Genomic DNA, 15,619 nt, shown 5'->3' on the forward strand with positions numbered 1-15,619 from the left:
CATTGCAGACATTTTCCAGAGGTTTCAGTGAGACTGATTCAGCCCTGCTTTTGCTCTCATCATACACTACCAACTGTAGTACTGTCTGCCTGTTCAGCTCACTGAGGCTGTGCTTAGTCACAGGTTTTCTGAGCCTTTTGTGAGTTTAATGGTTTGAAGTCTGTGATGATGCACATTCCAAAAGTAATCTGGATTTGTTTGTAATGGAAAGCTCAGCTTCTCTACTGACCTAATTTTTGTTTTATAGTTAGTTTTGGCCATGGGAGGGAGTTTACTGCTTATAAAAACCTTAATTTTTGCCTTTATGTACATGCTTTAGTTAGACTTACTGTTCCTTAATGATTGCAGTCTATTAGAGAATGCAGTGTCTGAGACAATTCATCGGTGGCCTTCAGTGAGAAACCTTCGGTGAACATTTTATTTTCATCTTTCAGCACTAGACATTTATTTTTTTATCCCCTTTCCCCTCTAATATTTGTAGTAGTTCAAATATGGAGTTTAAAGCTGTATAGTAATGTAAAAGTTATATATAATTACATGTACATTTATTTTTCATAAGTCAGACTCAGAGGTCTTGAAAATTAACAATGAAACGTCATTATTTATGTGTGCCTATCATGCACATGCCAAGGTGTTAATGCAGCGCAACATCGCCTCACTGTTCATTGTTTGTTTACATAATGGCCCACTGTGATGAGGAAATGAAGTTATGAGAAATCAAAACAAAGCCTCTGTGCTCTTTTCCGTCAAATACTTTACTTCCTGACTCACCTAAATACCAGCCCACACAAACAATGAAGCACTTGAGGTTTTTATGGGAGAAATGACCTGTTTCATTGCTGATTACTGCCGAAGTCAGGTTTGACCTGCAGATTATTGTTTTGTTGATTTAAGGATTTTAGCTGAATGCTTTGAAGGTACATGGAAGCAACCTAATAAAATTAAACGGCATGGAAACAAAAAACAAAGAAGGAAATAAATACTATAGACTGGTTTTATGAATCCTTTAGGGCTGTAAAGCCTTTGTAATACTCTTGTCAATATGCCAAATATTGGGCAACAGATGACAAAACCTGCTTGTCTTGACAGGCAAATCCAAATGAGTGGCAACCTCTTGTGAACTGTAAAATGTGGTGTAAACAACAAGTAGATTTTGAATGAACTTGAACAAAATGCAAACATCTATCAAATAAGTAGTAATGGTAGCATAAAACAATTAAGACCTTTGTAAAAGAAATGTATAAAATATATGTAAAAATAATTATTATGCTTCCTACATCAATTATTTATATTTATACTTGTTGCTTTCGAATAAAAACAATACATCATTTATTTATACTTATATTTTATTAATGTTCACCACACATGTTCAGGGAAACACATGTCAAATATGGATTTGTTACATGAATATCTATTGTACTATAGATATCATTTATTTAAAAATACATGTTATGAGATGACGTTATGTAGACTGGCATGGCACCAATATAAATCTCTTTTTTATATAATAGAGTTTGGCATGTTACTTTTAAAATTAGATATATTAAGACACAGAATCATGGGCACACATCATGTACAGTACAGTGTACTCAAAACCCCAGAGCAGACAAAACAGCGACCCGCCTCGCTCATTTACAGCAAACAGCATGATCTAACCAAAAATGGTTTCCTGACGCAAATCAAGTGCTTGATTTGAAGGATATTAGCCTTGATCAAACTGGCTCCAATGACAGTTATGAGTGTGAAATAACCTAATTTCAGCATTTGTATGAGCATCCATATTAAAGCAAGACCTAAAATAAACTGCAGATGTCGTCTCAAGATGCTATTTGGGTTTAAATGCTGTACTACCTTCATTGTGGATATTTGAATAAAGGAAGCCTGAAGAGGGGAATCAGCTCCATTGAACAACAAATCACTAACCATATTTAACACAGCGTAACAAGGTAATCACTCCTGCTAGGTAAGTGAACCCTGTGTCCCAAATCCATACAAAAGCAAAGTTGTGAGCAGTCTAGTATACTCTAGAAAAACTAAAGGCTGAGAATGAGAGACTTAACAACCTCTCAGACTTGAACATAAAAGTGTGGTCAACAATCTCTTGACTTTTTTCTTTTTATCCTATTCTCAGATGCAATGATTATATATACTGAATTCCTATGTAGTCACAATTGTAGTCACCAGTCTATCAGAAGAAGTCATTGGTTAGGTAAGTAACTATTGTGAATGCATCTACTGCAGTACTGTATTTATTTTTGAGTTATTATGCTCGTTTAGAAACTGTTGTTACAATTTACCTAGCAAACTATGAGGAAAAATATCACTGCAGGATCAAAAGCTTGTATACAAGGTTTGCACCTGACTACAACAATACGAATAAAAGAAGAATACATTTAACAAAGTAGATTTTAACAGTAAAAGAGCTAGCAGTTACACATAAACCAGCCTTCACTAAGAAGATTAAAAAATTTTCATTCTCATAACGATTTTTCAGAAGTTTAATTTGACACTTTTCATCCACAACTTCCTCTGAAAATGATATCTGCCACCTTAGATCTTCACATTCATCTTAAAATTAACCACTTCTTCGCTCTCACAGTGACATGAACCATATGCCATGCTCTAGTAGCAATGTAATGCTACGTCAGTCTATGCTACTTGTAAAGGAAAGCAATTATCCATCAGGTAAGGTAAATTTGAGAATATAAACTGATTCTTAAGCATCAGAACAAATGACTAAAGCTTTTCTTTATCTGTTGCTTTCAGTAAGTAGATTGTATGGACAAGGGGCGCAGTGATGAAGCTTAAGATATCAGGATCATTTGGCTTGTTAGAACTGGACAGAATAGGCAATTCTTCTTAAAGTGTCCTGCAAAACAACTATCTGGATGAAATTACATCGACCCATACAGTACTTATTAGTCGAAATATAGATAAGGTTATCGAGGAAATTATTTTAACACATCTTTGTATGCCGAGTTAGTTTGATGCCAAAATTCTCTGGCAGGCTCAACACAGCTTTGTTTTTTTTCAATTGTTTTTTTTCCTTTTTAGCACAGTCAATAGGCTGCATCAGTGCAAGGCATAAAATAAGCAGATCCCTGAGCAGCAACACACAACCAAGAAAAGTGAGAAATGTAAGTCTGTCTCACAATTTTCACATTTGGGAACATGTCTGCTGGCCCTATCCCTCATGATATAAAATGAGTTCTTTAATACAGGACATGACAAGCCAGCTCTATTGTCTAATTAGCTATTAATGACATTTCTGCCACTGTGGAAAGCTCGGCATGGCTAGATTTATGTACCATTAGTGAATGATAATTCTCAAAGCTCTGGAGGACATGCTAATCCACTGCATAATTCATTACCACACAAGTCTACTTCTTTAGTCAGCTGATCAGTATTCATAAGGTTGGGCATAGTTTTGGGCACTTCAGTACCGCTCAACTGCAGCTACATTGACAAATCATTCATTTTGCATTTGGCTTTAATTTGTTTTCCTTATAATTCCACCCCAATGTTATCAGAAAAAATTAAAAGACGATGCACTAGGTGCATTTCAAGTGAGACGTTTTGTTCTAAGCCCATTGTTCTCACCCCTGGTAGTGGTTGCTGCTGTACATTAGTAAAGAATACTTTTTGAATATGTCCAATAAGCCTTTTGTTTCACAGCATACAAGTGTGGAAAAATAACAGTTGTCTTGTCTGTTTGCTCTGATGTCCCTTGGAAAGAGGTAAAGCAATCAATGGTCACATTTCACATTCTAACTATGGTATAAAAACCCAAACCATCAAGACAAATTATCACATATGTAGGCAGCAATGGTAGAAATCAGCATTTGCAGAACAATAAAATATAGAACATATATCTCACATCTAAGTACAAGCCTTTATTTCTGCTGAAAAACAACTGAATGCAACTCTGTTATGCTTTCCTTTTAGCTTCATCTGCCCCTATGATAATGTAAGTATGTCATTCTTAAAGTTGCAATACTGTAACACCTTGTTCACATCTTTACACATTGCCAGGCTGGAAGATGTTGTATTTAATGTGCAGCACATTAGCTTGACTTTAGAAGAAATAGCTCTGTTTCCAAAAACCTAATGGACACAGGAGACTAATGACCTCCAGACAGCATACCCAAAACCAGCTCAATGATGATTGTTAACATAACTTTCACACAGCTTTTAGTTATTTATGCAGCTTTGCAGAGATTAATGTCTTTACTGAATACTTATATTTAAGATTTAAGATTTTTCGGTTAAAAGCTTGTAAATTGCAGTTTGCTTTGCAGTTCTCACAAAGTAACCCTTGTATGCTAGAAACAATGTTGTGATACTTCTCACATTCTGATGTTTAGGGCATCAAAAGAAAACAAACCAAAAAATGGACAAAGCTGTGAACAAGGCGTAATAATGTCTGATAAAATCTTCTTAAAAGATGCAAGAACTGCTTTGTCAGAAGAGGAGGTGCAGAGACACAGTGATGTTCGAGGGTGAGCTCGTGCTCACCCGCCTACTTCCTGTCAAAAAGCTGACACTTCCTCCCAGCAATGCTGTTAGACTCAGCTGCACTAATTATAGCGCCAAGTCCAACTGAGTCTGCAGTATTCTGCCTCAACTGCAAAATTGTGCTTAGGAGTTATGTCCCAGAAGTGTTAAGGCTTTTGAAATCTCAATACCAGACATTTTTCTAAGTACTAATGAGCTATACCAATGTATAGCTCATTACAAGTATAACAAGATGAATGATTAGATGCAAGAGCAGTATTAAAGGTTTACACATTCACAAATAAGCACAATCAATCAATTTCAAAATAAGTAGATAAATGGTAGAAAGAAGTGGCCTGGTATTGGTGTTTTTTGCCAAACTTATAAGATATGTTTATCTTTATTTGTCAGAGAGGAAAGGTTCGCAAAGCACTTTATGGTTGAATTACGTTTAAACTTGCAAAACATGTGAGTTCATGGACACTAACTCCTAATCACTTTATTTTAAATGGCATTGTATCCGTCTTCTATTTTTGATCTGATTAAGACAGCTAAAGCTGCGGCTATTTTGTTTTATTCTAAAAAATATAGAATAAACCCCGTATTCACTGATATTTTCTGGACCCTCTCTAAAAACCGAAATAGAAAACGGCAAATTGCCGCTGTACAACGCAACTGTGCACTTTAATGCTCTGCGAACCTCATCTCTGAGCAATGGCTCCTTGTCTTTCCTGTCATTGGGAGCCAGTAAGGATGAGGAGTTAGCATTAGTTTTAGCTGCAGTTAATGAAGCCACAGGGTAGCCATGGCGAGCAGGAGTGATGGCCCCAAGGTGAAGGCAAGGGAGGCAGCCAGAAGCCTCCCATCGTTTACCAGCCTGAAGGAAATGACCTCCACCTTGAATCCGTCTTCGGTAGCCATGCAGCGAAAGACACCTTCCTTTAGGGGTGTGTCAACAACTGGCCCCAGGACACAGAAGTCTCCAGAAAAAATGCAGGGGTAGTTCTTAATGCAGTTGTCCTTTTCCCAGCGATAAGTGGCATGGAAGGAGTGCACAGGGCAAGGGAGAAAGACTGATGTGTTAGACTGCACGAATACTTCTCTAGGGGAAGTTCGACGCAGCTTCAGAGCTGTCAAGGAAGAGAGATAAGGAATTTTATACCTGAAATTCACAATTTAACATTACAGCTGTAAATGCTGAGTGAAGATCTCTCCGTGGACACCTGGTAACCGAACCCACGTAACGCTTTTTCATCTTTCATATTTCCAGCTCTGAACCTTTAGCATTGTTTTATAAATTGTTGCTGAGGCAGAATAAAAAAGCAACAACAGTAAAAAAAAATCTGACAATTGTCAAATGTTCAGGCACCCAAAAATCTGAAGTCTGCATATTCATTATGCCTCCTGTTTGTTTATAATTATTTAAAATCAAGTGCAAATTTGATTGGGAACTTTTACACAGCACAATATTATTATAATTTTGGAGCCCAAGGCTAATTCTATATTATTTCCTGTCTCTTCAAGTATTCAAAATGGACCCACAGATCATTTTTGGGCTGAGGCCTCTGGTGAGTTCATCTAATAATAACTTTGCAAAAGTTCAGTTACAGTAAGCAGAATAAAATGCGACTGGTTCAACAGAAGTAAAAACCAAAAGATCTTGAAATACACATCATATTCAAGACCAATAAGTACTGGAAAATACCAAATATAGAACTCACATTACTCACATAACATCATCCAGCTTCTGGTGGTTATCAGATTTCAATATTCACTATTTTCTAATTTTTTCTTGTTGACTTGTATAATTCCATATTCAATATTTCTTACTGTTTTCCACTACACAATTCACAGTTAAAACAATTATAATGTAACCAACTGTCCAAGAAGTCACTGAAAATGATAACAAACCCCCTCATCTGAATTTTTCAACCTACTCATAAAGATGAAGGAAGCAAGGCTGCTTTGTCTTAAGACCAGAAACTAGATCTGCATTTTGAATATTATCACTGTAAACAGCATGCCCTTTGAGGCGAGAAAGCCTGGCAGGCAGTAGCGTGCTATGAGATTTGGCACTGGTTTGCATTACTGCTGTTTCTTAGATTAATCCTGATATGAGTTTAAAGGCGTTTGCTTCTCATAATCTTTGTATACTGTTTTTCAAGAAAATAGATCAACCTCTTACTGTGTTTATAGGAAGGTCATTTGACACCAGTGGCACAACTTGGAATAAATGCAATGCTAAGGTCAGATCACTTGAGTAGATCGCTTTCTCTTGAGAGACTACAAACTGCAATCATTTTATGAGGTCATAACTGGATTTGAACTCTGAAACAGGGCAAGCTATAATATGCTAAAAAAAATCTGTCCCTTTGGGTTTTTGGAATCTGCTCAATTATATGATAATCATCTTTTTTACTGTAGCTGCTCAGAAAGGTTCCTATTTTGGTTTAATTAAGATGGAGAGAAAGTGGGAGAAAGTTGATAAAGGCTCACCAGCAGCTTCCTCACAAACTGAGGAGTTTGAACCGTCCAAATTCTGAATGATTCCCCTGTTGGAAAATAAGACAGAGGACAAATTTCTTATTAGTGCCACAAATGATTTATGAGCCACTGCATTGTTAAAAATTAAAACATGCAGACAAATGACTCCAAAATGTGGCAGAGGAAGGACAAAGGAGTTAAAGGTTTAAAACTCTATACAATTAACTTGTAATTTGTTTTCTAACTGAAAATAAACAACATGTATTAAACCAAGTGAAAACTTATTAATCATGTCAAACAGTGGAAGTAGCAGTAGCATGTCATGCCCCCCCGAAACTGAAGCTACTTTGTATTTGCAGCCATTTTTACTATCAATCAAAATATATGAAATGTAATTTTTCTGCTGGAATTGATGCTGTGTTGTTAAGATTGCTAATGAAAGCCTGTTGTCTGCTCAAATAAAAACCAACAATAGCAGTAACATCACATCTAATCATACCCAGTTGAGGAATTGTACGCGGGTGGGATGGCGACGCACTTCCTCCTGGACTTGTCCCAGCCACAGTATGGATCCCGGGAAAGGATGCACTCTCTGCAGGTGTCACCATAGCGACTGCAGTCAGCCAGAGGCAGTCGCTGGACCTCCATCGCTGTAGCAACATACAGGTGTCCCTTTGGAGGATGATGCAATATAGTAGCATCAATATTAAAGCCATAAATAGCAGACAGAGCTATCTTTATACTTAAACCACTGCAAGTAGTCATCTTGATTGACAATGAAACTAATACCCAAATTAACATAATTTCATGGGACAAACTAAGGACAAATGACTATTTAATATTAACAATTTAAGCCTCAATTATATCAAATTACAATAAGATAGCAAATAGAGAATGTATTTGTAGATTAATTATGCTTAGAAAATGAAAAAAAAGGCAATTGACATGTGGGAAACTTATTCAGGGAACAATTTTAAATGAACTATTCCTCATTGTTATTATTATAGCTCTTGTTGCATAATATCCACCCAAAAAAATCCCCCATGGAAATAAAAATGCTGATGGTGGGAAGATGTCCTTGCTATCTCTAGAAGTTTTCTGCACTGCATAGCTGATGAGGTGGCACATATATATAAATGTATTCCAGTGCGTCTTTAATCATCTTGGAGAAAAGGATGATTAATTTGTTCAACATGTATTGTATTATATATATTGTTCAAGCTACATTACATACATTACATACATAATAAAAAAAAGGATTGTGAGCTGCACAAAGCTTATATAATAATATAATATCCCAAATCTCTCAGTGTAATACACTCATTGACCACTTCAGTAGATACATCTATTCAACAGATTCTTAATTCAAATATCTAATTAGCCAATCACAATGGTGCCACTCCTGCCAGCTTAGAATAGAAAACTGAGGGTACATTTCACATGGACTCGCCAGAATTGGTCAATAGAAGATTGGAAAAAAATTACCTAGTCTGACGAGTCTCAATTTCTTCTGCAACATTTAAAAAGCAGGCTCATAATTTGGCATAAACTTTATGAAAGCATGTTTCCACCCTGGCTTGTAAAAATGGTCCCTGCTGGTTGGGGTTTAATGGTGTGTTGGATATTTCCTTTGCACACGTTGAGTACCTTAGTACTAACTGCATTGTTTGAATGCCACAGGCTACATGTTTATTGTTGCTAACTATGTTCATCCCTGTATGATCATAGCGTACCCATCGTCCGATGGCCATATCCAGAAGGATAATGCACAATTTTAAAAAGTTAAAAAAGTGGTTTATTGAACATGACCATGAGTTCACTGTATTCAAATGGACTCCAAAGTCACCAGATCTCAATTCAGTACAGGACATTTGCAGCTGACAAATCTGCAGCAGCTGTGTGATCATGTCAATATGGACCAAAATCTTTGAAGAATATTTTCAGTTACTTGTTGATCAAGTTAGTTCTGAAGGCAAACAGGATGCCCCGCCCACTACTCATAATGTGTAAAGTATTCACATTTACCATGATTCTCTGAAAAAACAAACAAACAAACAAACAAACAAAAACCCTTAAATGCAATTTCAAAGAGAAACTAGATCCATCTTAACATACTGGGGACTGTAAATCATGTAATTTCTAAATTACTACTAGAGAGGTGTACCTAATGAAGTAGCTTGTGTGCTGTGGCAAGGATAACCAGCTCTAGTACAATTAATTTTCTTTGAATGTTTCACAGGCTGTGGCCGTTCCTAGCATAGCCCAAGCCCTAATGCATATTTATAATGACAAATGTAGCTAAAATCACATTCTACCACACAAATCAACATAATTACTCATACCTTTTGGGTATCAATAGCCATGTTTAGAACAGGGCCTTCATTGTGAAACAGAGAGTATTGAGATATGATGAAGACATCCTCACTGGTATGAAGAACTTTGAGAATTTTGCCTTGTTCTGTATAAGACAAAGGAGAAAAGAGGAAACGATTACATATGAAAAAGCCACACATTCTTTGTGGTATTTTCTTTTTCAATTTCTTTGTTAAAACTGAGTTCCAGCCCCTGTTATGCTTCTGTTGAGGTTTTATGACAGATAGGTGGTCCAAATACAAAATGGCAGATAAGAATTTCAGCTCAAAAATAGCTTTTCTTTAGTTGAACTGTGCAAAATGATTACCTGGAAAAATAACGTAATACAGGAAGTCATGTTACCAATGGTGATGTAACCTTAAATGTCTGAGTTCTATGGGCAGCAGGGGAAATCAACCCAGAGGTTTGGATTCTGAATGAATTTTGGATCGGTTTCATAACTTAGGCACTTTGTTTTGTTCTTCATAAAAATGTCACAGCTTTTAGTAACCGAGAACATTTAGTATCCCCTCTGGATACTAAATGTTCAAAAGCAAAGGATGCAGTTTCGCATTAAAAGTACATTTCTTGCAAACTGAGCTGAAACATTTTGGCCATAACACAGACTTATGGTAAATCTCAATTTATTGCCCCGGGTTTGCACAAATCAGGTTCCAAATGGTCTGTCCTTATTAATTAAACACATTACATCAACATGCATCAGTAGAACACAATGCCATTTGGCATTAATAAGGTCTTAAAAGGGCCACATGTCAACATTTTGTTTGAAGACTTGCATTATTTCAACTTTATTCTTACATATCTCATCATGCATATCTCATCCTCTATGAAACTACCACTCAGCAATCCTCATGCCAGATAGTATTCCAACATCAAAAAGAACATGGATTAAAAACAGCCAGTGGCTGTCGGAAGATTAATCCTCCAATATATAATAATAATTACTGCAAGTTTAATGAGTTCAAGAATGAGACAAGAAGTCATACTTTTAAGCAACTTTCAAATTTGAGCTTTTAGTGTGAAAATGCTTCTGCAAGCCTCGATTTATTATTGTTCTATTACTATGAGCCACCGAATTTGCTGCAAAACAACTTACTTCTACTAAACATCTGTTTTTCTCATTACTGCTGCGTACAATAACACAGAGCTCGAGTGAAAATGCACTGAATGTGTTTTTTGTATTTCATTAACTGTATCCTTGCTACTAACTGTTAGCTGCTCTCTCTTCTTTTGGATTGTCTGCATTTGTGTTTCCAACATGGAAAGGGGATTTTTATTGCTGCACAAATGAGCAAAGTCATGTTCACAGCACATCGTCCATGTAAATACTTGATCCAACTGTCACTTAGAGCGAAGGAAGTAAGCCCTATTTGGAGGATTTAGTACACCATTCTTTAGCTTTGCTAATTTATGTTGGTTAATAATGTTGCTTTGCATTCAGCTTGAGTTTGAAAACTGACAAGTCACTATTCTAGCTTTGAGCCACTTTGATTTGTACAATCAGGTTACACTACTAAACAGCCAAGTTTTTCATAATCTCTTCTGCATATTTTCCTTGTTTTTAGTTCTTTTTTTGCTGCAAACTGTTTCATAAAAATTGAAATGTAAATGTTCTACCCTCAGTGCAGTACATGCACTTCGATGGGCCTTTGTTGATGCCAGAAAACAAAACAGTTCAAACTTGTTTTATTCTTTTGTTGCATCTTTTTTTCCTCTCTCAATGTTTTTTCTCCCTACTGTGAAAATGTGATTACTGTGATACCTTATTTTTTTTCTCACATCCTCATTTCCTGAATGCTCCTTCTGTGAGGCTCTTTCTCATTTATAATTAGACAGGCAGGTTCTTGCTGCCGCTTGGACTTCCTTTGTCCTCAAACTGCCTCGTCTCTTTTTCATAAACTTCAAATCTTTTATCCCCTGTTGTCAAAGATAACATTTCATATTTTATCTAATTTATTCTTATGTGGTTCTTTAATCCCGTCAAATGCTATTTTCAGCTCCTTTATCTAAACAGTGTATATCAGCACAAAGACAGCCGCAAGATATTCTGAGGGGGAAAAGGGTGACAGTGCTGAACTCAGTGGCATCTGTTGAGTAAATCAGTTTTTTTCTTGTTATATTTAGCTTTTTCAGATGAGGTTTGCTGACACATCATACTCATTTACTGTAAATTCTTATCCCAGTACCCTTTTAAAACTTTGCAGTTATGTGCACCTATTATATAAAAGCTTTCCAGGTATGATAACGATAATTAAAATGGGCCTGTTTTTGGTAACAAGATTGAACTCTCTTCTCTCTAAGTTACAATACATTCAGTACATTCACTTCCCCAGATTGTTTTTCTAGTCAGATAGCTCATTGGTCTGTGTCTTACCTTTAAGTTACTGACACATCGTGTGCCACTGTCTTAACAGAAAATAACATAAAGTCATCTTATCACCAATTAACCTTACATGCATGTCTGTGGATTATGGGAGGAAGCTGGAGTACCTAGAGAGAACCCAGAAAGGCACAGGGAGAACATCGAACTCTGCACAGAAAGGTCCCAGCTGGCAGCTTAGTTTGAACTGTGAACTTTCCTGCTGTGAGGTGACAGTGATAACTGTCCCAGTGTGTCTTAAAACGGTGCTATTGAATCTTACAGTGGATTCGACAGAATTTCTTTGTGTCAGTTTTCACATTTAAACTCTGGCCTTAATGTGTTTCCTTCTAAGGTGTTAGTGTTCGTGCCTTTATTAGTTTCTTTTGCCTTGTTTTCGGTTCAGAGTGTTAGTTTTCTATCATGTTTTGTTTTAGTTCCGCTTCCTACATTTCTCTGTCTGACTTCGTGTCTATTTTCATATTGACTGAGTATTTTGTTCTTCTGTGTCTTAGATTAAGTTACAATTTTTGGTTTAGTAAACAGCTTTTGCTTGACTCCTCCGCATTCTGCATTCTGGGTCTACTGTTTTACTCTCCACACAGCTATGTTGAGACAGTTTTTCTGCTGAAGGGGTTATTTGATCTCTCCTTTTACGCCTGATGCCTCAGCAACTTTCAAAGAGTCAGTTTCCCGCCACCTTAGCTTTGTTTCATTCAGATTGGGATCAGGCTGCAGCTGCCCTTGGCCAAGACTTTGACTTTTATCTTAAATGCAGCCCTGGCTCTTGGTTTCTTCTCTACATGTAGCTAAGACTGTGGGATACATTTTTTAAATTCCATCAATTAGGTTACTACTAAAACGGCATCCAAATCCACACACAGGAGCTAGAGACAACATTTTGTCTATTCCAAGTAATTTTCGTCCTTGTGAAAACCCAGCACCTACTGTACATTATCAAACTCAACCCCTGGCTGAGATTTGGGTACATTATCTATACCACTCTAGCACTACAATAACTCTGCTGTATGAAAGCAGATTTGCAGCAGCTTGCAGAAAATATCCTGTTACAGTTATTGAAGTAGCCAGTTATTATATGCATAAATTTTGTTGAAATATTTGTTGGCTAGAGATCAAAAGACTAAGAAACTCACTCTGTCAAAAACTGTTGTGTTTTGTCAGTTTATATCTTATAGTGTAGTCCCACTGAGACTAGTTACATGGGTTTAAAAAGCAAAATATACAGTGCACTATTTAGCTAATTAGGAGTTGGGCACCACCCTGTCAGCTTGTTCTAGGTCAACATGTTAAAGGGAGTTCAATTAGCCTTCAAATACATCACTTTGGCAAAGAGCTGTGACTAGAATAAACAAGAGGTTGGTGCAGAAATTAGATGAGAGGAAGTTGAGTAAGTGATGTTTTCCACTTCCATAGAAACTGCCATCAAATTGGTGTTTTGCATAACAGCAACAAGAGTCTTGTCGTTCTACTTGAGCCTTTAAGTGTGAGTGGGAGTGCTAAATCCCTCCCTCTCTTCACTTTAATTCCCATGGTCTTTTAAACCCTAATTTTTGTTTCTGACCTATTGCCAACAACCTAACTGGTTGTTATTTTGTTGCTGTTGTTGCAATGTTTTCTTTTGATTGCTTCTGTACAATTTCTCTTTGTATAATTAAAAAAAACAAAAAACAAAAACTTTTCATCAGACGATCCTTTTTCTAAATACTTTAGCATATGTCTGTGTTCTCAGTCATGTCATTTTAGATTGAATCAAAGTGGTTGTTTGGTCTGCTTTGGACTTTGAATTGCAGCATTCTTATCAAACTAAATGAATTTGTCCAAACAATAGCAAATACAACATAACAGATTTAAAGCAAACTAACAAAGTGTACAACAAAGTGTAAACGCCAGCTTCAGCTGGTCTTCCGCTCACTCCTTACTGGGAGTAATTATATTGAACATTGCAGCACTCGTGGTGTTTTTTGTCCTGCCTACTAATTATTGCTTTGCTTTTCTTTTTGTTTTTTTAAGCTCAGCTTTGTAAGATATTTTTAATTTAAATGATTTTTTCATTTAAGAAGAACTTTGCACATAATTAAATTAAAGCAAGGTAAATGAGGCAGAATAAGTTAAATAAGACTTACCAGGGTTTTTACCAAGAAAGACTAATGTCTGAAGAAAATGCCTCTCTATGATTCCATTGTCTGTGGTTTCGAGGTGGACATGCGCTCATCACTTGTACCCCTTTTATTAAATTAAGACTGTAACAATGCAACTACCCAACTATGCATGAGCTGCCTGTCTTCTTCACTCACTAAAGACTGAATTATTTTAAGAAGGCAGCTTCTCACCATCATTTACACAGATACAAGAGCATGTATGAAATAATTTATGCAGACTGATGAGCTTGACAGGATACACAGAATGAATATTTATCCAGCACTCTGAGGTGGAGGTGATGCAATATTAAACAGAAGGGAAAATGAACGCTCTTAAACGACAATTCAGAAGTGATCACAAAGGGAATCTGAAAATTGTAAAAGCTGAACTGTAACATATAACCTGTGTTGTAATGGATAACACAAGCTCTGTTCTGCATGCCAATTACTGTCCCTGAAAGTAAAAACAAGAAACAGGAAATATTTTGTCAGTAGGAAACAGCAGTACAATGTGTTCCCACAGCCTCAGATACCAGTGTGACTCAAACTGCTCTACTTTCTTTTTAGGCCACCATAGAGACCCATTGCTGCTCATAGCTCACCATCCTTTCCCTCCTATTACTGGCACAGTTTGTAGAGCTCATAGTGAGAGGAAATCAATCTGCCTTTTTTAATACCACCAGAAAAGCTTTATGAATGACAAGCACATATACACTGCAGCAGTCACAATTTGCACTTTGAAAGATGACACTCACTCATCTTTGGTGAACTTGAGTGGTGAGACACTCATGGACACACGAGCATATGACTTGTGATGGTTGCCATAGTGATCTCCCTTAGGCACAACACAATTTTTCCAGTAACTGCTATGGGAAGCAGCAGCTCAGAATTGCTGCTTTGATCAAATAGAAATAGTCTTGTGAAGGCTATGGATTGTTTGACTAGATTTTGAGAAGAAAATATTTTGACAGTTTGTCAGTTTTTCACATTTAATATTCACAGCTTGTATTGAGAATTTAAGAATATCTTAGCGGTAATTTTTTTAAAATCATGTTTTAGTCTGTGTTTGTTTTTCGTTTCTAATCTAGTGTTGCATGTTGAACCGGGACAGTAGAGAGTGGCTAATATGCAAATGCTGCTCATCAGAAGCAGTATTTGAAGTGAAGCGCAGAATATTATATTGTAAAGAAAAACAATTCTTAAGGAAAGGACTGCAGAGGTAAATGTAAATACTACTGATGTGGGGACAGTGCAGCTAAAGAACAGAAAATAGCTACTCATTAGTTGCTTTCAGATAGCTAACAAAACCCTTTAGCATGACAAGAGACATTGTAAGCTAACAACACACATAACAACACACAAGCACATGTGCTTGTACATAAACACACACTCAGACACACACCTGTTCCAAGGTAAAGAACGCTGTAGTGTTCATCGTTAACTGCCCGTACGATGTCCGCCACTGTATGTGTGATTTGGTCATCTGAGGGCAGGTCAAGTGGAGCCACACCAACAGGCCGGATCACATCCTCAATTTCTGGGTGGTATCTCATCACCCCAAGAGTTTTCACATTGTTTTGATTCTCCGCTGCTCCGGGGGTTTTGCGGAGACACTAAGGGAAAAAGTGACGAACTCTATTCCGATGGACTCCAAATAATTTATTTTGTATTGAGTCATTCCTTTATAAATAACACCTGAATTATATTTAAAAATATGAATTAACTCATTACATTTTTTGCACTGGGCTTT

General features: G+C 36.7%; 1 protein-coding gene across 1 annotated transcript in view; it reads right to left on the minus strand.

Annotated features, from left to right (window-relative positions):
* Positions 1–1,360: 1,360 nt before the first annotated feature.
* LOC308406377 (semaphorin-7A) overlaps positions 1,361–15,619 on the minus strand; it is a 41,059-nt gene continuing 26,800 nt past the window's right edge. The window contains exons 10-14 of the mRNA XM_080897358.1: positions 15,272–15,482; positions 9,321–9,436; positions 7,478–7,650; positions 6,991–7,046; positions 1,361–5,624 (exon numbers count right to left, since the gene is read on the minus strand). Coding sequence (XP_080753484.1) covers positions 5,278–5,624; positions 6,991–7,046; positions 7,478–7,650; positions 9,321–9,436; positions 15,272–15,482 — 903 coding nt within the window. The 3' untranslated portion in view covers positions 1,361–5,277. The remainder of the gene's footprint in view (positions 5,625–6,990; positions 7,047–7,477; positions 7,651–9,320; positions 9,437–15,271; positions 15,483–15,619) is intronic.

Source organism: Rhamphochromis sp. 'chilingali', assembly GCF_963969265.1.
Source record: "Rhamphochromis sp. 'chilingali' genome assembly, chromosome: 11".
Taxonomy (NCBI): domain Eukaryota; kingdom Metazoa; phylum Chordata; class Actinopteri; order Cichliformes; family Cichlidae; genus Rhamphochromis; species Rhamphochromis sp. 'chilingali'.